This window comes from Diadema antillarum, unplaced genomic scaffold (genome assembly GCF_040938485.1).
Source record: "Diadema antillarum isolate AM-2024a unplaced genomic scaffold, OU_Dant_1.0 seq00000386_RagTag, whole genome shotgun sequence".
Classification (NCBI taxonomy): Eukaryota; Metazoa; Echinodermata; class Echinoidea; order Diadematoida; family Diadematidae; genus Diadema; species Diadema antillarum.
The window spans coordinates 2,404,753-2,429,367 of NW_027271384.1; the positions used below are offsets into that span (position 1 = coordinate 2,404,753).

Consider the following 24,615-nt stretch of genomic DNA (forward strand, 5'->3'; position numbering starts at 1 on the left):
CTTACAATATGTCTTCAGTCCTCACAATTCCATTGACATCGTCAGCTACAACACTTTTTTATCCATGTTATTCTGTCTTTTGGTTCAAGTGTAACGATGGATGTTAATTTCGGAGTAGGAGTCGCAGCGGTCATCTTCGTTGCGGCCTCAACCATGTGTTACCACATGTTGAAGCTCATTCGCGTATTCATCCTTATCAGCAAATTTCAGGGGCCTCCGGCACTTCCGATTGTTGGCAATTTGCACAAGTTCAGTAAGGATTTGAGAGGTCAGTAATATCAAGCACGAAAACACAATGTCAATGTTGCAACATGTTATATGCTGTAAAAAATTGCAGTACAATGTGAGCGATTCCTTTCATTACTCGATACTGAAAAATTCCATTACCATAATTCATTACATACTATGTGTGATTATGCTTCTTTTATTTTATTTCTGCATTTCACATCATAAAGTTAGAAAATTAAGTCACTGCTCTTTGTTCGGCAACGTAACAATCTGGTATTTGAGAAACTAAATTCATCTGTGCCAAATTGTCATGTTTCTCGTAGACACAGAGGTGCTAGCTTCACTCAAATATTTTGACGGAATACAATCCAGTATGTTACTGAAAGGTCTTCCTCTAATTCGGTTGGCGATTTTTAAAGGTGCGATTTTTAGCCATCAGCTTTATATCTCAGGCATAAGCCGCCATCAACATTTTGGTGGCTTCAAATCAAGTCGTTCCGTTTTCAGGAGTGGGTGGAAAACGCTGAGAAAATGTTCGAGGGAGCAAAGCGACCTAGCGGGGGGGGGGGGGGGTGGAAGTGGACTGTGGACTGTGGACTGGGTAGCCCTACTTCATGTGTATTTGCTGAAGTAAGATTTTAATAACCATAAGTTTTGGTACACAGACAAAGAAATGTTTGTGAAAATCAGATTTCGGGAGTGATCTTCGGGAGTGATGCTTTTTTTTTTTGGTTTCTAGAATTTTTCGTGTACAGACAAGCAGTTTATGAGGAGTATCGAGCAAGGACAGGCGGAATAGTTAGATGGTGGAATGGACCAAAGCCTCACATAACCATCTACAGTGCCAAACACGTTGAGGTAAGCACGCCAGCTGACGTCTAGTTCAGACTTTCTCGTACTTCGTTGTTGTTGCTTCTGCTTCAAGCTGTCGCTGTACTGATAGTATTTTTTTTCTTATTTCCATACTCCGATGTTCGAACATGGGCCAGCAAAGACAGAAGACCTCTTAATGTCATATTATTACAGACAACACCGAAAAGAGACTTTTAGCATTGAAAAAATAGCAAAGCAATTGAAGCAAAAGAGGTATTTCTTTTAAGTTATTTTTTGCAACCATCAAAAGAAAGAGTAAATCCTATTAGCGCAATTGAGACAAGGCATTCATGTGCCTTGGAGCAAGAAACCAGAAGCCTAGACAGCAGAACTCTGAAAAGGTACTTGGTATTCGTGGTATTCATGTCTATTGTTCAGGGTCACTGTAAGCAAACAATCACACGCACTTCATTGGTTCTTGTGTAAAGTTCAATTTTGTACTGAGGGATCAATTTTGATCAAAATCCAGAAGTTAACTTTAAAATTAATCATATAATTAACGAAACTGATTCATGCTCTCATATTCAAATCACCTCCAACTAGATTGTACACTATTCAGCAATTACTCGTATCAATGACAATGTTTTTTGATGTATAGTTTTAGAACTCTTAAGGATCAAAAGTAGGAAATGTTTTTTGTAACATGAATATCGTCCATGGCACTAACAATGACTATCAAGAACCTATTAAAGCATGACTGCTGAGATCTCATCCCTCCTCTGCCAAGGCTTTTACCATGCCAAACATAAATTCTACCCATGAACATGGCCCTAACCCTAATTCTAATCCTCACATCAAACTAAACCTCGCACCCTCTCACAACCCTAACGCTATGTCCTTGGAGAAAATAAGACCGGTGCAATTGCCGAAGGAGCAAATGCCATTTCACCATGATAACACGATTCCTTGATGTTCCATTCATTGACATCCAAATGCAATCTTTCTCAAGCGATGGCTAATTGGCCACTGATGATCTGGCGCCAATCAGCAATCCCCCAGGTGTGACATCCGAGTGATACCACCATCGTAAATGTCAGACAGCTGGTATGCCCCCCCCCCCCCCCCCCCCAATCCCGGTTCATGTTGTAGGGGGTTCTCTTGATCCAGATGGCGTCTCTGATTCGTCTGTTCAGGGTCTGGCTCTCTCTCGCTACTAACCGCGACCTCTCCCAGTTGATGACGTGATTTTTCCTCCCAGCATGGTCAGTTATGGCAGACTTCTTGTATGTTTGGCTTGCTGATGCCCTCTGCGATCTTGTATATGATTGTCCATCCAACTTTTGGCAATCCTTTTTGTGTTCGTCTATTCGGGTACTCAATTTTCGACTGGTTTCCCTGATACATTTGACATTAATTGTTCTTGGAGAGAATGACAAGGGACTATAATACCCATGTTCACTCTTTGTGCTTTGTCCATTTCTTTGATTTTCTCCTTTGGGTGAACCAGTATGTCTAAGCTTGTTGCATGGTTTCATTGTTGTAGAGATACCACGTTTCTTGAAAATCCTACTAATTGCTTCTGATAAGCCTTTGGTGCAGGACTACTGGACTGCAGGATACAGGGGTGGTTTCGTCTTTCTTTTGTTGTTTGGAAGTTGTTCTGGGAGTTTTTTATCCTTCGTTTTAACGTTCATTGGGGATAGCCACATTGTGACAAAGCAGGAGAGATTGTGGTACCCTCTTCTTCCTTGTCTTTGGGGTCAGATACTACTGTTTTGCAGCGGTGGATGATAGTGTGAACCACGCCTTACTTTTGATGAAGGGGGTGGTGGGATTTGAAATTGAGATACACCGTGAACTTTATGTGTCCATCTCGCTTTCTGGTGATTTGTGCTTCTGGAAAGGGGATTGATCCTTCTTTTTCAAGTTCAAAAGTGAACTTTATGCTGTCTGCTGGGTCTACTTGATTCAGGTGATCTGTGATGAGAGACACCGAGTCTTTGTTTACAATCTCTATCTAGAATGTCATCAACGTAACGTCTCCATACCGATACGCGTGGTATGCATTCAGAGGGAGCCGTAGCTAGTGCTCTTTGTTCTAAAGTGTTCCATACATTTTTGGAACTATGGGTCCCCGAGAGGAGAAGTAGATTGACGTGAGAACCAATCATAGTAGGTCGATGATGTCCTCAGGAGTGAGATTTGTTATTTCACGGAGAGTTGTATCCATGTCTAGTCTGTATTTGATGACAGTAAGGATCACACTATAAGTGTGGCCCTTATAGTGAGGATGATCATCAGTTACCCAGTAGCCATTGTTTGAGAAAGATGACAGCCCGTCGTCGAAACTGTCACAGGTGAATACAACTTTTGGATGTGTCTAAAGAACTCTCTATAAGGGAGTTCACGGTTAAGATTTGCGCATATTCAGATCAAAGGTCCAATGAGAATGTCTGTGTAATTGCCACTGAATTTAAAATGTAAAGAAGTCTCGAGCACTCATTTATGAAAATCTGAATTATGTCAGTACAATGTATGTGTTTCAGACTAAATTGGAATGTACACGTGTAAGTCATTCATCAACACTGTTTAGCATAATCTCTCCATGCACTTTCTCAACATGATTTAATACAAGATGGCATGCTTCAAGAAGGAATTCTTGATCACAACACATGTCCATGTTATTTCAAAGTCTGTGGTGAAGGGGTCAAATGAGACATGCACTAACCGTCAACTCCCTTATTAATATCATCAACCAGCCTTATTCATTGACTTATTTCGCAGGTTGTGGTTTATTTGTTTTCATTCTATTGTGCAGTCCATTACCATCTGCAGCACATTACTCAATCAGTGTACATGCAGTATCATCACAAACATATGGTGATTACATGTTGATCAAGTGGTGTCTAGAATGTCACTTTCGCCATAATTAGGCAGATTATGGAATGCTACATGTGCTACAATTACCTTATACAGTCACTGTATAGGTAGTAAATGGAATGCTGCTTGTGCAACTATACAAGTTATGTTTAACCAATGTCTTGATTCATGTTTCCAAAATGGCTTCTGGTCATGAGACTGTGGTGTGGAATGTCGATTTCAGAAGTGTAGTGCAGGTGGGAGAGCATAAAAAGAGTGTCTTATTTTGGGGAGACATATCTATCTCTTCGATATCATAAAGAATGAGAGGGCTGAGAGGAGAATGGCATTGACGATGAGCTGGCAGATATCAGTATGTGTTGGGATGTTGCCGTTATTTGATCTTTGTTGTTAACCTCCCTCCCCCCCCCCACACACACACAAACAAACAAACACACACAGCATTTGGGAAAACATGACTTATTTTTTTCAACGAAAGAGATCATCAAATAACCCTAGTGAGTATCACGGAGAATCTAGTATCGGGGCAATGTGCAAGCTTCTCCCCGCTTTGGTAAGCGCAAACCAGTAACTTCGATAAGCGCAAACTAATGATAATGTCCTTATGGGCAGAGTCTATTTTTAGGACGCTCAAGCTTCGGACTCGTTTCGAACTTTACGAAACCCAAGAAATTATGCCACGGAAAACATAGGAGTTTCACTCGTTGGTGCATATTCTTTCATAATTTTGTCACGAAGTTTCGTTAGACAGTACATCTAGGGAAAAATCTAACTGCAAAATCATGCCTAAAACAGTAAATCATTTAATGGGTCTCATTTTGACAATGTGATTTCAAACATTAGGTTTTCACCTTACTTGCTTTCGACTCTGGACTCTTCTGTCGTATTGGGTCACATATTATTTCTAGTATGTGTACATCAATGTCGACATAGATTTACAGTATAAGCTGCTAATATGGAAGCATGAAACAATAATAGTGTTACCTTCAGTACAAAAATGCCCAATATGTCTTGACTACATTCATCATTAATGATATCATCGGTGTCAGAAATACTATTGCTGTGAAAATATCTGCCAGCAGGAACCAAAGTTCATCAGTTATTTTCCTCTCGTTCTTGCTTGCCTTTGCATATCTCTTTATCCCTATGAGCTGCCTGGGGAAGATCTTGAACAATCATGCTAATAAATTCTGACAGTAGGCCCTACAGTTAAAGGAAACCTCCGGACGATTTTCAGACTATTACAGTTAAACAATTATAAATCAGTTATTAGACCGAGTACAGAGATTCAGAATGTATAGTGATTGGGCTGAGGAATAAGAGTGTTTTCAAAATTAACAACAAATTGCAATGAACAAGGATGATGACATGGTAGCCTCACCATAAGAATGCATGAGTTGGGGCTCAAGGAAGCAGAACAAAAGAAGATGGCATGCATACATTCTACACAGGTGAACTTGTTAAGCAAGTAGTATTGTAATGGAATTACACTGCTACATTTCTGAAATATGTGAGGCTCCTAGATATTTATGTCATCAACACTGTTCAGTGTAATTTGTTTTAGATTTTTCAGAGTATTGTTTCTCTGCTCAAGGACCACACTAAATTCCACAAATCTATACATGGAGCTGTCGATTTATGTACTACATGATGTGAAATTATGAAAATCGTCTGGAATGCCCCTTTAATTTGTTTCGCTCCAACAGGCCGTACTGAAGTGCGGTGGGAACATGAAGAGATCATTCGCCTACTCCTTTCTCCAGCCATGGCTCGGTCTCGGACTGTTGCTCAGGTATGATCTACGGGGTTTTGTTATACCAAATTAATATTTTTTTCTTTTTTTGTTGTTTATGATCGTGAAAAGGGTTGGCAAGAGGAAAAAATATAGTCACCTCCGCTAGCCATTCTGTCTACATGTATTGGGGAGCGGGTGGTCACAAATTGTCTCGATTGAAATCGGTTAAAGAAATGCAAAATTCCGTTCTCATGTTAATAACATTATTGCTTCTGTTCTCAAAGGCTGAGACAGTTGAGTTTATTTTCTCTGATATCGTAAGTTTTGATTCATGTACATTATGTTCATCGTCACTTATTCCTTCTGCATAGAAGGTGCACTTTTGTTGAAATGTCAAAACTAAGCTCCATAAAGCTTCCTCATTTCTCTCATATCTGTGCCAAGCGTGTACTTTTAAACGCCTATAATAGCATTTACTGTATCTACACAATTCATACTTGCGACCAGATGAACTTGACTCGATCTTCCCTTTCTGCTATGCAGATATTCCTGTAGCCAGATGCAAATCCCCTGTCATTATTCCACATCCAGTGAACACATGTTGTTGACACATCTCAAGTATTTTCTGGTTGTAACAATTCAACCGACATTTTTTTTATGTCGATGACTGTACGTACCTAGTCACTCATATGTGTCTCATTATTTCCAAAGGAAAAATAATCATTCCAGTATCTCTGCCTGCTCTTGGTGCATTTTTCTTGCTGCTTGTACTTACAAACACAGATGTTCTTATCTGTAAAACGTTCCGTGAAATTCTTAGCTCAAGACAAAATTTGTGCTCGTACTCAAAATTTGGTTTGCGCATAGTGTTTGCTCATCCTTTGTGGACAGGCATTCCTTTGCCAGCTATCCAAACATATATAAGTCAATTAGACGAATGTTTCCTTTTCTAATAGACAGCAAGCAGCAAACGAGTTCCAGAGCAGAGTTTTTGTGTCAACAAGCTTTTGTAATACCCACTGTTAAGAGAGTTTTACACCGTGGCTAAGTCAAATAGTGTGAATAATATGAATAATGAAATTACAGTTACATCTACCTACGCACCAGACAAAGAGGATGTACTCGTACATACCACTTTATAGCGATGAACGTGATTAAACCCCGACATTATTTCTTATTTGAGCTCACAAACTCACGAACTGATACTTGATTCTGACGTAAATGACGCCATTCCTCAAATGCCACCCACAGAATACCATTTAAAAAACGGCGTGATTTCATCGTCTCATTTGAATTGTAACCAATTTTTATTTCACACTTTAAATTAGGAGTTTAAACAAAAATTTTGATTAATTCAATATGTTCGTGAATCAAATCAAGTTTGGCACTCAAGTCATCGGAATCAGTGAGACCTTAAAAGGAAACATCACCTTCTTCTCTATTTACCATTAATGGTTTCACACTATTAACTAACAACAGACCAGGTAAAAAAGCGATGTAGTTGCGCTTTACGTCACTCAGAATCCGAATTATAATCTCTTAGATGAATTTGATTTAATGTCAGAAATTACTGAGAGTATTTTCATTGAAATCAAGGTACCAAATAGAAAAAAAAAAGTATTGATATAGATGAAGTTATTATAGGCCTCCAAATTCAAACCCCATTGAATTTATTGAATCATTATCCATATTCTTAGCTGGTAGATATTTTGAGAATAAGATATGTTTTATCATGGGTGACTTAAATTTTAACCTTTTAGATTATCATAACAACCCTACGTACCAAAACTTTCTCAACGTGTTGTTATCCGAGTCTTTTTCACCTCTTATAAAGAAGCCCACTCGAATTTCTGATATCACAGCAACTTTAATTGAAAACATTTTTCCAATATTGAATATCACGTTTGGTGTATGTGTCTGACGTATCCGATCACTTTCCGATTTTCGCTCTTATGCCCAAGTTTAACACAGGTAATAATCCCCTCTTATTTACCAAATTCTGGTTTTCGAGAAATGTCCGAAACTAATCTTAGAAGACTTGGGAGAGATTGAGCTCGGTCAATTGGTCGAATGTTGATAATCAAAGCGATGCAAACTTAACTTTTGAACATTTTTCACAAATATTATCATCCACATAAAATTTCACAATACCCGTCAAGCCATTTTTTTTTTTTTTGCTCAACCGCAACAAGCTTCCTAGAAATCCCTGGATCTCAAAGTCTCTCCTCAGGACTATTAATCGTAAAAATATTATATTCTATTAATATAGGAGAGATCCTAATAGTCGAACTCGGTCTCGGTATGTGCGTTGTCGCAACACTCTCACAACATTAATACGTTTAGCCAAACGAATGTATTTTTCAAAGCAGTTTATTAAGCATAAATATGACATCAAGAGTACGTGGAAGGTGGTAAATGACGCGCTGAACACCAAAAGTAACACTGAATCCTTTTAACAGGCATATTATTAAGAATGATAAGCACATTGATGATCAGGCTGATATGGCAGAAGTATTCAAGGAATATTTTGTAAGCATGGACCAAATCTTGCCAGCAGTATCCCGCATTCAAGCACTGATTTTCATTACTTTTTAAAAGATCAAAATCAACAGTCTCTTTTTTTTTTTCGAACCAGTCATTGATGAAGAAATTAAAGATATTGTGCAAACTTTGAATACAAAGAAAAGATCAGGATGTGATGGAATTACATTTTTTTTCTCCTTAAGAATATCATTAATGAAGTAGTTTCACCATTAACACGCGATTTTAATTCATCATTATCTACTGCCATAGTTCCTCAAAGAATGAAAATTGCCAAAGTAGTACCCATTTTTAAAAAAGGACAAAAAGAATATGTGACTAATCATTGCCCTATATCTCTGCTGACTTCATTCTCAAAAATTCTTGAAAGGCTGGTATATATGCGCACCCACAAATGTCTTATGTGTGAAGTTTTTTTGTAACTCCCAATTTGGTTGTACGAAAAATCACAGCACGACCCATGCCTTACTTACTTTTATCCATAAAGTTGCTCACGCCATCGATGATGTCTCCCGCACTAATGGAGGTGTTTTGTTTTGTTTTGTTTTGTTTTTTATTATTCGAAGGCATTCGACACAATTGACCATGGATGATATTTTGATTTACAAGTTACATGGGAGGGCTTTGGACTGGTTTCGAGATTATTATGAAAGGGAAAACAATTTGTGACTATAGATAGCCGTGATTCTCAGTTGAAGTTAATTTTGTGTAGTGTTCCACAGGGTTCCTCATTAGGCCCACTATTATTTATTGTGTATATCAACGATCTTCCTAGTTCCTGGCCATTTCTTTCTTTTATATGTTTTGCTGATGACTCCAATCTGATTTTTACACACAAAGATCCTTCTACTCTCATTGACACAATGAATAAAGAACTCAAATCTGTGCAGTCGCGGATATATGCCAGTATACAGTATATACATGTACCCGTTCGCACCTCGTGGAGCAGTGGAGCTGTGGAGCGGTGGAGCTCCACAGCTCATGAATATTAATGAGCTGAATTCATGAATATGCATGAATATGTATTTATGTAAATAACATGAATTATATATGAGTGTGAGGTATGATAGCCTGTGAATGGGTGTGACAATAGCAATAGTGAATTGTGGAGCAGTGGAGCTCCAAGATGACTTAGCATACGAATATTAATGAGCTTAATTTATGAATATGTATAATTATGCAATAATGTAAATATATATGAATTATGTTTGAGCGTGTGGAGCTGTTGAGAGTGTCTCTTTTGCAACCGATTGTATGGCTGGTGTGGAGTGTATATTGTGGAGTCGTGTATCATTATTATTTCTTCTTATTTTGCACGATGATATGAAAGGTTGATACGAATATGATTATGCAAATGCGTATGACGGTAAGGATTAAGCATCATCAGTAGTGAATTGTGGAGTAGTGGAGCTCCAAGATGACTAACTTATGAATATTGATAAGCTTCGTGAATATGTGTGGGTATGTATTCATGTAAATACTAGGTGTTTCAAAAAACATTTCCCACTTTTGATCGTTAATAGCTCAAAAACTATTCATCCGATAAAACTGTCATTGATATAGATAATAGCTGAATAGTGTACAATTTGGTTGAAGGTAATTTGAATGTGAAAGCATAAATCAGTTTCATTAAATCTAAGATTGATTTTGAAGTAAGGTTTCAGATTTTGGTCAATTTTTAAACCTCTGTACAAAAATTGAACCTTGCACAGGAACCAATGATGTGTATGTGAGTGTGTGCTGACAATGGCCCTTGACAATGGACATGCCTGAACCACCTGTTGACTAGGCGTCAGTCTCGCGCTCCCAGGCACATGAATACTTAATCAATAATTCATGTTGATTGCCCTGGGCACTGCTAGTCTGGATTCATGCACGGTAAAGGGTAAACTGCATGCACATGGAAAAAGGAAGCTCACGTTTCCATGTGCTTGCAAACACCACATTCCGTTCCAGCTGGCAATCATTTTCAATTTTTGCTTCACATATCACTAAATTTGGGATATAAATACGCATAAATGATCTTAAGTTCCTCATTTTAATGCAACTGTCTACTAATTAAATAGTCTGACAAATTTTTGGCTTTTTGATAAAAAGAAATCATTTTTGGTTAAGAGTTCAGCAGCATTCATCATTGGGGCGATATGTTTCACAGTAGATTTATTTAAGGCTCCATTTACACAAGTGTATACTCTAATTGATTTTCTTTGCTTCCTGTCACCATGTTTACGATAGAACAGAAGGTATTCATTGTAATTTCGTTTTTCAGAAGTAGGGAGAGCACTGTCGAGACCCAACGACAGTATCGGCAGGCGTTTGACTTTAAACAGATACTGCCAGAGGCTGAATAAAGACTAGCTGTGATAGTGGAATTTCTCATGAATGAATAATGAAGCATTCAAACCCTAACCATTGTTTAGGACCATTGTCATGGTGTTAACCACACACTCCCATACACACCCATTGACCCCTGTGCAAAGTGAAATTTTGTACAGAGGGTTGAAAATAGAGCAAAATCTGGAACCTAACTGTGGAATTAATCATGGATTTCATGAAACTGATTTATGTTTTCATATTCAAACCACCTTCAACCAAATTGTACACTATTCAGCCATTACTCATATCAATGACAGTGTTATCTGATATATAGTTTATGAATTATTAAGAATCAAAAGTGGAAAATGTTTTTTGAAACACCTAGTATGTGTGGAGTTGTGGAGAGTGACTCGACTTTTGCAACCGATTGTATAAAATGGCTGGTGTGGAGTGTATGCTGTGGAGTCGTATGATTTTGCACGATGATACGAAAGGATGATATGACTAGATAACTATGTAAATGCGTATGACAGTAACGTATGTAGGATTAAGCATCGTCAAAAGCGAATTGTGGATAGGCCTATGACCACGTACCCGCTGAGCAGCGGAGTCGTGAAGCAGTGGAGTTCCAAGATGTTGCATGATGGCATGAATATTCATGAGTTGACATCGCATGAACTTAAGGGTTTATGTAGAGTTTATGGTGTGATAGAGCTGTGCGCGTTTCTAGGGTATCATGGAAATCTTATATGAATTTGCATGACGTAATCTCAACACGGTGTGAATAAATGACAAAAGGTGACAATGAATTAGGACTTTGATATTCCTCTTTTCATCATGTCACAGTTTGACCATTTCATCATTCGATCACTTCATCGTTTGATCATTTCATCGTGTAAAACGCGTGAACTGACTTAAATCTCTTTAACGATTTAGTACGATGAAACGATGAACATGATGAAGTAATGAAATGATGAAACGACGAAATGATTACACGATGAATCATCGGATGAATCCACAGCTCCACACGTTCAAACATAATTCATTCATATTTACATAATTGCATAATCGTACATATTCATAAATTAATCTCATTACTTGGAGCTCCACTGCTCCACAATTCACTATTGCTATAGTCACACCCATTCACAGGCTACTATGTATATACTACTTATGCCAACAAACTATCACTTAATATAGATAAAACTCACTGTATGCTTTTTAGCAACAGTCTTAAAACGCTTTCCCTTCATATCAAGTTTAATGGAATTGAATTACACCAAGTGAATTGTATAAAAAAAATATGGCTCTTTATTGATAGTGACTTATCTTGAAATCCCACGTTAGTTATGTAAGTAATATTCTCTCTGGAAACACGGGTGTTCTTAATAAACTTAAGAGTATTTTTCAAAGTCAGACTTTGCATAATCTTTATTCTACTTTGATTATTCCGTATCTTAATTGTGGTATTCTTTTATGGGGGAATGCAAGTAGAAATCTTCTTAATGTACTGTTCCGTATTCAAAAACGTGCCATTAGAAGTATCAACCATGTCGGATATTTGTCACATACGATCCATACGAACAACTTATTCTTAAAAATACAAAATATTGAAAGCATCAGATCTATCTATCAGGTCTCAACATACCTCTCTTTGTACAATCTCATTTCGATTTTTGACTAGTTATCATTATGATTACTGTTATTATGTATGTATTTTTTGTGATTGTTGACAAGGTAAAAGAACTTGTGCTGTTATATTTTGATGTAATATTGATATACGAGAAGTGTGAAATAAATTTAATTGAATTTAACTGAATTGAATTGAAGATGCTGTTATAAAATTTACGCATATTTTGCGGGACTGAATGGTAAAGTATCGAGCTTTATTTGCCAATAATCTCCCTCTTCACAATTTGTGCGTGGGCTTCAACTTACAATCACTAATTCTCGTTGATAGACCATGCAAGCCGAGGAAAACGTGTATAAGAATTGCAAGACCAAACCACTGTCTTAACACTATGAAAATATAATGTTAGCAAATATATCTGCAACATCGGGAACATCAATGCTCTACATTCGTTTTATTTCATTCAGACTTGTTGTATCTATGTTAATTGCAACCTCGGCCTTATTCTCAGTGATATACAATTTGATTAGACGAGACATTTGGGAACGCTCATAACCGCTGACTTGAGTCTCGTGTTGACAGACAACTCTTATCGACCCTCTCCCGGTTATTGCTCGCTGACATTGGCCTATAGATAGTGTGACGTAAAAGGGCTTTTTACACTTGCAAATTTTTGCTTAGTCCCGTACCAACGGTGGGGCTAAGGTCCCGTACCAACGGTGGGGCTAAGGGGGGGGGGGGGCCTTAGCCCCACCGTTGTTACGGGACTATCCTTAGCCCACTTTCTGTTTACACTCGTTTTTGCCAAAGTGGGCTAGCCCCACCGATAGTCCGGTACTATCTGGCCCTGCAAAATAGCAGGGTTAGCACCGCAATTGCGGTGCCAAGCAAGTGAGTGTAAACAGAACGAAAAAATAATCCTGGGCTAAGCGACGGAGACGAAGTCCGACCCTCACTGACCAATCAGAAACGAGGTAATCAAGTGCTGCCGGTGCGTGCGTGTACGTGTACAGTACACAGCGTAATCATGAATATTCATGTGGTTTGGAAAGTCCGGGACTAAGAAATACGAGTGTAAAAAGGTCAGTTTTCTCCTTAGCCCCGGACAAGAGATAGTACGGGACTAATTGACCAGTGTAAAAAGCTGAAAAATTGGTACGGGACTAACGATAGTCCTGGGTCAGAGAAAGTCCGGGGTTAAGAAACACAAGTGTAAAACGCTGTCATTTATCCAACGATATTGTATTTCAGTGTCCTTCACTTTTTCAGAAGTTGCACGGAGGGCGTGTATTTCTTTCGTCGATTATCGTATCATTATATACCATATTTTCAACTGACCTGGGCCAAAGACTAAAGTGAGTTATAAAATGGGTTCAAGAATGTAGCCAATAGGAAGCGCTGAAATGAGACACACCTCCTTCCTTTACTTCAGTACAATTGCACTGCCTGTAATCCTATGGTAGATTGCCGATCGTCTGTGCGCGCGGCGGCTCCTTTGATGAATTGCATGCATACGCGCTGTCAATCCTGTAAACAACTTCTAGTTCGGGCTGCCGGCCGGCCGGCCTGTCTTCCCTTGTGCATGCATAACATGTGTGGCGTACGTACGTATACTCTACTATACGTACACTTTGTACAGTACAGTAGACCAAGCGTTATGGGACCGGACGCGTACATTGAGTCACTTTGAAGAGCAAATCCAACGATTTAGCAGGTTAATTCTCACGCCGTTTTCAGAGTATGTTGTCTAGTAGGCCTATATGAGGAGTCTATATCAAGTCTTTAAGGTAAAGGGTGCATATTCTATGTAAAATAAGTAAGTTTTCATGCGGGAACCATGTCCGGAAACCCAACCCCCCATTATACTTATACTGTATGTGCGGGATTTCCGCGAGTGCGACGTGCGTAAATGTTTGGGACGAACATCTTCGGACGTCTTGACCCACAAAGGTACGTGAAAAACGCTGAAAAATGATGTTAGTTTTCGAATTTTCGACCCATTTTATAAAACAAATGATGCACAGGATTATTTCGTGGCGTTAGTGGAGGCGTAGCTCACTCTCGGGTATTTACAATGTAGTGCAACATGCACTCGGCTTCGCCTCGTGCATGTTTCACAATTGTAAATACCCTCGAGTGCACCACGCCTACACTAACACACTCTATCCTGTGCATCATTTGTATGCTATTGCGATCAATCATTGTCCGGCGTGCGTCGTCCAATTGGGGGCCTAAATTGTTTTTTCATTTTCGTCTTAAAAGTCCCTATGATGGATTTTTACCAACCTTAGCAGGTAGCATCCCCATTGAGATAAGCTCTCATTTTGTTCAAGAGGCCACACCATTCCCCATGGAGGGGGGGGGGGGGGGGGGTGAAGGCCTGGAGCACAATGGTCGAGGGGGATGAGACAGACACAACCCCCAAGTTGAGGAATCTTACCAGGGAGGTGGGAACCTCCCTGGTCTTACAAATCTTCTTCTCTCAAATATATAGTAAATGATAAGCTAAGGAAGTGCTTTGTGTAATTTAGATTAGTGTCTGTCGTATAATTTCGACTTTGTTTGTGGTAGATCTGGGGGATAAGCGGGGGAGGCCAAAGGTAGGAAAATCTTTTTCATCTTTTTGCACAAGCATGGTCTGATTTTTTTACCAAATTTGGCAGTGATTATCGCAAGAGGGATAAGCATCTGTGCATATGGGAGCAAAATGCACCCCTTTTTTTTAAACCGCATTGTCAAATTTTCAAAATACAGTGTACTTGGCAGGTATTCTTTACCAGTGTGATGGAATATGCAAATGGACATCAAGTCCCCAATATAAGCTTTCAAAGCTGCCCCGCCCCCAAGTTTACAATGGTCACAAGAGAATCCGCAAGAATGTGCCATGTGCCATGTGCTCAGGTGAGCAGGAGACTCATGGGTCTCTTGTTGTTCCTTTGTCGGTGATTTTCATTCACAGTACAGGTAAAAAGTGGTTCCAGCGTCGAAGGATGCTGACACCAACCTTCCACTTCTCCATCCTCCAAAACTTCATGGGTGTTTTCAACGAGCAGAGCAACATCTTGGCTGAGAAGTTTGATGCCTTTGCAAACAGACGCGATCCTGTCAATATCTTCCCACTCGCAACCCTCTGTGCCCTTGACGTCATATGCGGTAATTCATTCCTGTTGGCTTCAAAAGGTAGACAGCCATATACCGCGAAAAGCGACTTAGACATGTAGGCACATTGATTTCAACTATCCTCAATGAAAAGTTATTCCTTCTATGATGTGGCATCAGTAAAAAAAAAAAAAAACCCAAGATTTGGTACTTTACCCATTACTTTTAGGTGCATGGCACAAGCTCAACATCCATGACTTTTATAGTCCACAATTCATACTGCTCACGATTCACACTGTTTAAAGGGGAAATCCAGTCCAAAACTAAGTTAGTCTGATAAAAAAAAGTAAAATCTTACGAGTTCAACGGTAAAATTAGATTGAAATCGGATGAATAAATAAGGAAGTTATGAAATTTTGAAGTTTTGTTAATGTCTGCAAAAAATAGTTATTGTACAATGGATATGAATAAGCAAATGAGTGAGCTGACCATGTCATAACCTCACAATTTTCCATTGACCGTGTACAAAAATGACGACAACTCAATGTTTCTGTCATTGAAGTCTGAAACATGATATTATTCCTGAAGAACTTGAGAATAGTAATCAGTTAGATATATCAGGATTTGAGCCTCTGGCATAATTGCGTTCGAATGAAAAACTAGAAATTTCATAATTTTATGCACAAACCATATGGCAAGTTGGGAGGGGATGACATACGCACTTTGCCATTTGCGTATTCATATTGACTGTTCAAGAACAGTGTTTCCTAAAAAGATAGCGAAACTTCAAAATGTCATAACTTTCTTATTTTTCATCCGATTTCGATCAAAATTTTACCGTTGAACTCGTAATATTTTACTCTTTCTTATTCAACTAACTTATGTTTGGACTGGATTCCCCTTTAAGAGGTTTACAGCTCACGAATTATACAGCCAATGAGCTAGACACTAAGCTAGTAAATTTCATCTGTCTATTCCTGCATGTGCCACAATGTAGTTTGTGTGTTCACCGCCTGACATTATATTTTGGCTCATACGTTACACAGCCGTGCCCACGTGCCTGGCTTGTTGACGTGCACTAATATTATCTAGCGTGATCATTATCGACCTGTGAATACTTGTCGGATATCATAATCTTCATTAATAGTAATTGCCCCATCATCATTAACCTAAAATTCAAACAAGGTCGAAAGCCATCGTCACGTCTTATGCCTTCAGTAACTCTCCACATTGTAAGGCAACTACACAAACCGCATTCACAGAGTTCGGCAGTAAAGTCATGTTTGTAATATGTCATGTAAAAATTGAGCTGGTCGATTGTGAAGCTCTATCATTATAACATTAAAGTTGGTCTTAGATAACTTACAACAATTGCAGCTTGTTAGATTGTAATTTGTGGTAATTTGTAAATATGATATGATGTATATATATATATATATATATACATATATATATATACATATATGATACATATATATATATATATATATATATATATATATATACACACATATACATATAACCCTTCTTCACCATACAGGCACGGCCATGGGGAAACACATGAACGCTCAGGGTGAAACAGACAGCGAGTTTGTGCGCGCCCTCAAAGGGTAAAATGAAACACTAACTAATCATATAGTGATTGGAAGGAATGGTTTATTCTGAGTAAAGAATTTGAACCAGACTCCTCTATCTTCCTTGAGTATTCTGAATCGGAATATCTATTGCTCTTGACCAATTTATTTAGATAAGAATGATTGTTGAATCATGACAGATTGTCAATTTGAAAGAAACAATTTATAAATCTGAAAAATCAAGCTGAATGAATTGATACTAAGTCCTTTTTAATATTGAATGGAATGCAATGTTTAAGACATTTTCGGTTTTAGATGATTTAAAGCTTTCATCAACGTGAGTTTTTTTCTGTTTTGTTTCTTTTTATTTAACCCGGCAGAGGCAAAGTCACTGCACTTTGTCATCAATTCATTTTCGCTTTCAGGGCAAGAAGAAAATTGTTTATTATTTTCTGTGAAAACTTGCGTATTTTGTAAGATGGCGACAGGCTGGAATGCTCCTGGCTAAGGGAGTGGAGAGTGCTGGTTGGAAATCAAAATGTATCAATTGACCGGGGTAATAATAGTATGTATGCGCCATGATCACCACACAGAGTGTATTTGGAGCAATATAAATTACATGCATGTTGTTACATGTGCTGCATGAGTTTAATGTGTATAAGAAATGCAGTCATTTACGAAGCAGTGAGATAATGTGATGTTGTTCTGAAAGCTAATCTAAAGCGTTTTTCTATTTCCAGCGTAGTTGTGTGTGTATGTGTGTGTTTTAATACAACCCACTGGAAGAATTAATTCTATTCTTTACTGTGTCGAAGAGATGATCAGTGTCAAGAATGTTTATAACATTTCCCTTCTTCGTTTATTTTGTTCGCTGATTTTTTTTTCTGTTGACATATACGTACAGCATGATTGCGATAGCATTCATGAGGTTCAGATCGCCTCTCATGTGGGTGGATGCCTTCTTCTATCGGACAGAGGCTGGTGAAAGGCAAAGAAAATATCTAAGAATTCTCCATGGCGTTACACAATCGGTAAACATTCAAACATATTCAAAGGATGAGCTTTATACTGTCCACCTTTTGACAGAAAATCTTGCTTTACCCAACTCTACCTTTGTACATTGTAGTCTTTAGGGAAAAAATGCAGAAATAAGATTTAAATCGTGGGAAAAGTGCTCTTAGCCTTATTGGGCAGATGTCCTGAAACGTTTTCCTATATGCTTTTTATGTCATGAAATAGAAGATTCAACAATGTACTGTATTTTTTGTTCTAATGATGTATTGTTTTTCCTTAGAGAAACATACTAAAAAAATGTGTAATTTTAGTATTTTCCTTTGTAAAGTGCATTCTTGGAAAAAAAAAAACTTGCAGAAATAAATAGAAGTTGAAAGACAAAAAAAATGAATTTGAACTACAAGTCATGTACCAAAGTCAATTTCGTCGCAACCCTTAACAATACGGTCTTTCAATCCTTCTACACGCAGTAATAATTGTTTATTGACAGATAATAAGGAAAGGATGTCCTGGTTATTTCTTTTTTTAATTTCTTCAATCTGTTTCCCCCAAATGCAGCTTCGGTTTAAACCAAAAAATATAATTCACGTTCGTCTTCGAATGAGCAATGGTATTCATCAATAGCAATTAGAAATAATTCAAATTCGTTACCTGCAGACTCTCAATCGAATTAAGAACGTGCGAGTTAGTACTAAGTATAGAAAGTCTAAATGGGGAGGGCTTTGGAAATGATAATCTATGTCAATATTTAGCCACGGTGCTCTTCTGCTCATTTGGCAGATGATAAGAAACATTCAAGAAACATACAAGAATGAAATGAAAAAAAAAAATGAAACATACAAAACATTTCAAAGAAAAGGAAAAAGGACAAAATACCGAGTTGGTCCATGCAGGGATATCTAGAATATCTGTACATAATCATTAACTCATTATTGCAGATTATTAATGAAGAAAAATCTAAATTTGGAGGGGCTACGGGGAGGGAAAATGGTGTCTATTTGTACATTCTAGCCACAGAGTGTCCATACCTGCCAATGTTCATCATGCGTTTTGAAGAAAACGAAAATGTAAAAATGGGCTCCCAATTTAATCCCCCACAGGGGAAACACATATAGTCACCAACGTGAATTGGGATTGCTGGAAAAAACAGAAAAATGCTCGCTCTAAAACGAAACCATTTCCTATTATAAGTATTCTTTGAAGAGCAAAAACGAAATTGCAAACTCTAAAAGGAAATTGCTGGGCGTTTGTGTTATTTTGACTGATTGATGTAGGCATAGTGCAATTAGTATCGATTTATTTGACTGACCACACTACGAACTTGATTAGAAAGAGTTTAAAGTTGACCGAGTAGTCCTATAAGAATAAAACGTTATGATATACTGAGTTTCAATGACGTTGTAGGTTTGGCTTTTTATTCAGCAAAGTCCATTGACATGTTATGATCGAATGCAGAATGTCTGCTACATAGGTTGTTTACATTGTTTTGGTAGATGATTCAACAAAAGCTGCTTCAATCATCGGAGTCTCCTGATGTCAGTACTCAGAATGTGGGCGCAGTTGCGGAACAACGCAAACAAATCGCATTCCTGGATCTCCTCATCCAGATGCACAGAGAGGACCCTAGCTTCACTCTGGCAGACGTACAGGAGGAAGTGGATGATGTTATGTTCGCGGTATGCTAACGATGGAAGCCTTCTCATTCTTACCTGTTGTTCCACATTTTGTCTCTAGAGGTGTCATCAAGTAGGAAGAAAGAAAGAAAGTAAATGAGGAGGGATATGATCCTTCCAGTAGACATTAGTTCAACGACACTCGGGCACCAAAGTGGCAATCAGCAGTCATGCGGGATCAGGATCCTTTTTTGCTTTCGTCCCCCAGATTTTTGTCATTCAGTAGGACAATGCCATTTTATGACCTCTCTAACTGGAATTACGGTTTTGTAACGAATATTAACAAATAAAAAGATCGTTTTTCACTCTCTTGTTATAGGCTTCTGTATGCCAAAGATTTCAGTTAGGAATTACACTTGATCGACCTTGCGTAGAACAAGGCTAGAATGGATATAAATTATTTAAGGCATTGATGACTGAAATGCCGAGAAAGCAATGCGTTGCATAGACGATGGGTATATTATCTGATTAACATTGCTGTATTCAATAAATCTTGTAAGTTTTGCCAGACATCATCACGGGGTCAGTTAGATAACAATATAGGTGATAATAATCAATTAAGTCTTTAGAGTATTACCTGAATGACTGTGTACATACTGCATACGTCTACATATCAAAGATAATCATGGTTGCAGATGTCCATAGGCTACTCCAGCTCGCCTCTGATCAAAAAGTCCCAGGCTAGCTACAGCATTGTACATAGTAGCTAAAGATCATTATATTTTTGAAAAATGTTGACAGTCTCTCCTATACCTACCTGACACAGGGTCATGACACAACTGCAGCGGCTGTCTCCTGGAGCCTTTACCTCATAGGTCTACATCCAGGTATTCAGGCACGTCTTCTGGAGGAAATTTCCGAAGTCCTAGGTAGGCTGCAACTTTGTGGAAGATTAAAAGACTTATATGATAGATGGAAGGAACAACTTTCTGCAGGTTTGAGCTGCAGTTTTAAACAGGAAGGAAGTATAGTGTGTCATGTCGTCGCAAATTGTCCATGGGCAAACCTTCCATTCCTTTGACAGGGTTAAAAATGAAGGGACTCTTTCACTAGGACATAACCATAAATCGCGCATACAAAATATTGTATCTCGCCCCTCGCAAAGAAATGGGGATATGGCCTGTTAAGTGTCAAAGGCATCCCTGAAGATGTTCAAATGAAATTGATCCATTTTGTTCCACCCTAACTATTCTTTTGTTGTTGTTGTTGTTGTTTTGATTTCAAACAATATAGGGCATATCAAATTTGTACACCGTATCAAAAAGATTAAGCGTACGATAGTCCCTGTGGGCTTCAGCCGTTATGATATTATGGTAATTCATCCGTCTTCTGTGTCTGTGTGTGTAAATGTGTGTCTTGACAAAAAAAAAACAACAACAACAAGAACATCAAATCTAACTTCCATAGGGGACTCAGACCGTCACGTAACGACAGATGACTTGGCCAAGCTCTCGTATTTGACCTGCGTAGTGAAGGAATCCCTTCGAGTCCTACCGCCTGTACCTGGCATGAGCAGGACTCTCGACAGTGACATCGTCCTTGGTGAGTGAAAGTGACTCTGGCTATTATAGTGTTATGCATATAATGCTTGGATTTTTGTATCGCAACTGATTGATACATAGCTTTCATCGACGCCAATACACATCGATTAGTCAGTGTTATTGTTATTGTTGTTTTCAGTAAAAGCCATGGTATTCATGGGCAGACATACTCTGTGGGACTCGAATTCGCAACCTCCTGATTGCTAGACAGGCGTCATATCTATTAGACTCCCTAGCTTCCGCCCAATAGCCAGTGATGAGCCCTTATAGAAGCGGGTACTGCACGTTAGATTTATTCAAATTAAGTATTCTTACGTCGAGGATTCTTTTTTTTTTATGGCAGCTGAAGATTTTTATCACGGCTTTTGTATTTAAAAACAGTGATCAATCAGTAGCAATTCAACAAAGGACCACGTCGCGAGGATCAATGTGAATATGAATGAATCTAGCCCGAGTACGTCTACGTCCATTTTTTAAATCATTGCTATAAGAATAAAATCACTGGGTAATCGCTGCGTATTTAACCCGTATAGGGTAATTAATTGTCATTCAATTGCAATAAAAACAACTCAAAGGACGAATCCATTCATTCGAAGAAATACGCAGTACCGCTGCATGCTACAAGGACTAGAACCATGCAGCACTGCCTGTCGCGCCGGTAACGGCCTGCGCCGAAGATTGTTTGTGTCAAAAATATTTGACACGTTAGAGAAGTTCCGTTCCTCGCAAGATTTCACCTGTGCGAGAAAGACTGGGTAGTATACTCTCCAATAGAATACAATGTAGAAACGTAAAGCGAAAGACGTTTGCAGATACGGTATGACAGTACATCAGAACTGAAGGGAAGCTCCATCGCAATGGGAGAAAAGAAGACGAATAGTAACAGAAAGGGGACTGTTGTTGGAATACGATGCATTTCCCTTCATTATACTGGTGTTTTTATGTCTAAATTGGAACATTGTGGTTGTGCATATTCAATCTAACTTTAATTCTACTCACGCTTCCAGATGGCAAGGTCGTACGAGGGGAATGTCCTCATTCGCAATTTACAAATTTGAACGTTTTGCTTGTACATTTTTAAATCATCTAACTTTTTAAACGTGTGCTAATCTTAATCATACTCAAACTTCAAGATGGCAAGGTCGTACCGAAGGGAACGTCAATCTCATTCGCAATTTACGCCTTACACCGCGACCCGGAACAGTTTCCAGACCCGGAAATATTTGACCCAGACCGGTTTCTTCCGGAAAACAGTAGCAAGCGACACCCGTACGCCTACATTCCGTTTGCGGCTGGACCACGAAATTGTATTGGTAACCACATCATTTCACTTATGATGCAGTTCCTCTATGCTAATCGTGATTACTTCTTTTTCATGAATATTTGATTTAGAAATGTTGTGAAGGATGAGATTTTTTAATGAGAAAGATTAAAACAATTTTGATATTCAATAACCTTAAATTCACCATTAACGTTAAGGCCTTGTGAATTTGCTCTGTGAAACTGGACTGAGATTTATTATGTATAATTACTTAAATATAGCAAATACTGTACACTTGAATAATTCACATAATTGTTATCAGAGCAATATCTAACACAACTAAAGGTGAACAACACAGCCGTTAAAGTGAACATGTTTTTGTTCGATCTTTTATTTTGTTTGTGAGTGTGTGTGTGTAGGAGAGGGTTGACAGCATTCATTTTCACAGATCAGCTCAGTGAATGCGTGTTTTGAATGTTGCGTATATAGTGAAGAATCCGTGTCGTATCATCAGCTTTGATAGTAACCATTGTATCCCACCAGTTGCACGTTGAACGTTGCTCTTGAAATACACAGACAACATTCTACTGTAATTCAAAACTTGTTTTATTTGATATTGAAAGCCATGCATATCCGTATTAGACATTGATGATCTCATCCTTGGTGGATTAAAGGTACGCCACATCACGTGATTTATTTACATTATAAGATATGAAACATAGAAATACTTGTTTCTACGAATTCAAGACCCCTGTCAGCCTGTTTCACTCTCTTCGCACACAATGCAACACATGACGTCAGAATCATTTATGTGTTTACCTACAGGACAGCGGTATGCAATGATGGAAACAAAGGTTACCTTGGTCAACCTTCTGCGGCGGTTTTCGTTCAAGTCGACCCAGACTATGGACGATGTGAAGCCAACAGACATGATTGTCCTAAACCCCGAGGGAGGGGAAATCTTCATGGAAATTAGCAGAAGAAAGTAACGATGAGTCTCGGTGTGATGTTGGTTCTCCCATGAGGGCGTTCTCTGGGGGTGCACGTCACGAGACCGACACCCACGAGTCATACAGCCCACGAGTTATACAGCCCACAAGTCATACAGCCCACGAGTCATACAGCCCACTAGTTATACAGCCCACGAGTTCGACACTAAGTAAATAAAGCCCACGAGTTCGACATCAAGTAAAATAAGCCCACGAGTTATACAGCCCATGAGTTCGACACTCACGCTTAAAAGGCTCACGAGACCGACACTACGCTTAAAAGGCTCACGAGACCGTCGATAGCAAAGAAGGCCCACTAGACCGACAGGATGAACAGTGCCACTTATAGACCAATTAATTGTATAGAATGTCCAGATAATGGCATAATGAAGATAAAATGTGAGAGATGGAAAAGGAGAGTTGCTAGGGTGTTACCCGTCAGTTGCCCTCCCTCACCTCCTGAAATGTTCAAGATCTTTAATTGTGTTTACGTGTGTGAGTGTTTGTGAAAAAATAAACAGAATTCAGTAAAAGAGTGCATCAGATCTTTCCACATTAACTTAAAAATGCCAAAAACCCTCGTTTCCCTTTCCGCAAGACACTTATACATTTACTTTAACAAATTAAATGATGTGGACATTCAGATCATCCAACTAGAAAAATATCCAGCTGTGAAACGAAGTTTACAAGGAAATATTGCACAAAATAGTCAATGTTGCAGTGCACACCTTCTGTACCTGATCTGAAGGGGGCGTCATCTGCGAAGGTGTTGATTTAATATAAATTCACAGAAAATAACGTAATCGTCTATCAAGGTAGCTTAAGGATTCGGAATAAGAAGATGCATCCATGAAAACAGATATTCTATTTCATGAAAAATACACTGTTTTCAGGAGAATAATTTTACAAACATAAGCTGCAAATCGAGGTGAATCGCTGCGATATATCTTCCGTTGAATGTCATACATTATAGTTACAGAGAAAAAATACAAATTGAACTCTAAAACGTCTGAGCAGGTGGGCAGGATATCTGATAAGGCCTACTTAACTAGTGGAGCGAGAAAGAAAAGAGGAAAATTTACATCCTGTCCATCTTCTAGCTAGAAATTTAGAAAGCCTGTTAAATAGCACGGTGGCGTTATCAAAAATCTAAAATCAAACAATACATCGTTCTTGTCCTCTTTTATTTATTTATATATATATATATATATTTTTTTTTTTGGGGGGGGGGTCCATGAAGAGTACAATTTTATTTTAAAAAACCGGTAGCAATGTCGCTCCCCGTAGCGTGACAGAACTGCCCCTAAAAGCCATACGTGTA

General features: G+C 38.5%; 1 protein-coding gene across 1 annotated transcript; it reads left to right on the forward strand.

The window, feature by feature from the left end:
• The first annotated feature begins 165 nt into the window (after nucleotides 1-165).
• LOC139731910 (cytochrome P450 4V2-like) lies at nucleotides 166-23,294 on the forward strand. Its single transcript, XM_071642785.1, has 11 exons — nucleotides 166-268; nucleotides 968-1,086; nucleotides 5,628-5,713; nucleotides 15,103-15,296; nucleotides 16,783-16,852; nucleotides 17,721-17,847; nucleotides 19,324-19,506; nucleotides 20,270-20,372; nucleotides 20,911-21,045; nucleotides 22,178-22,357; nucleotides 23,131-23,294. Exons 1-11 carry the CDS (start codon nucleotides 166-168, stop codon nucleotides 23,292-23,294), a joined length of 1,464 nt encoding a protein of 487 aa, XP_071498886.1.
• Nucleotides 23,295-24,615: the final 1,321 nt, after the last annotated feature.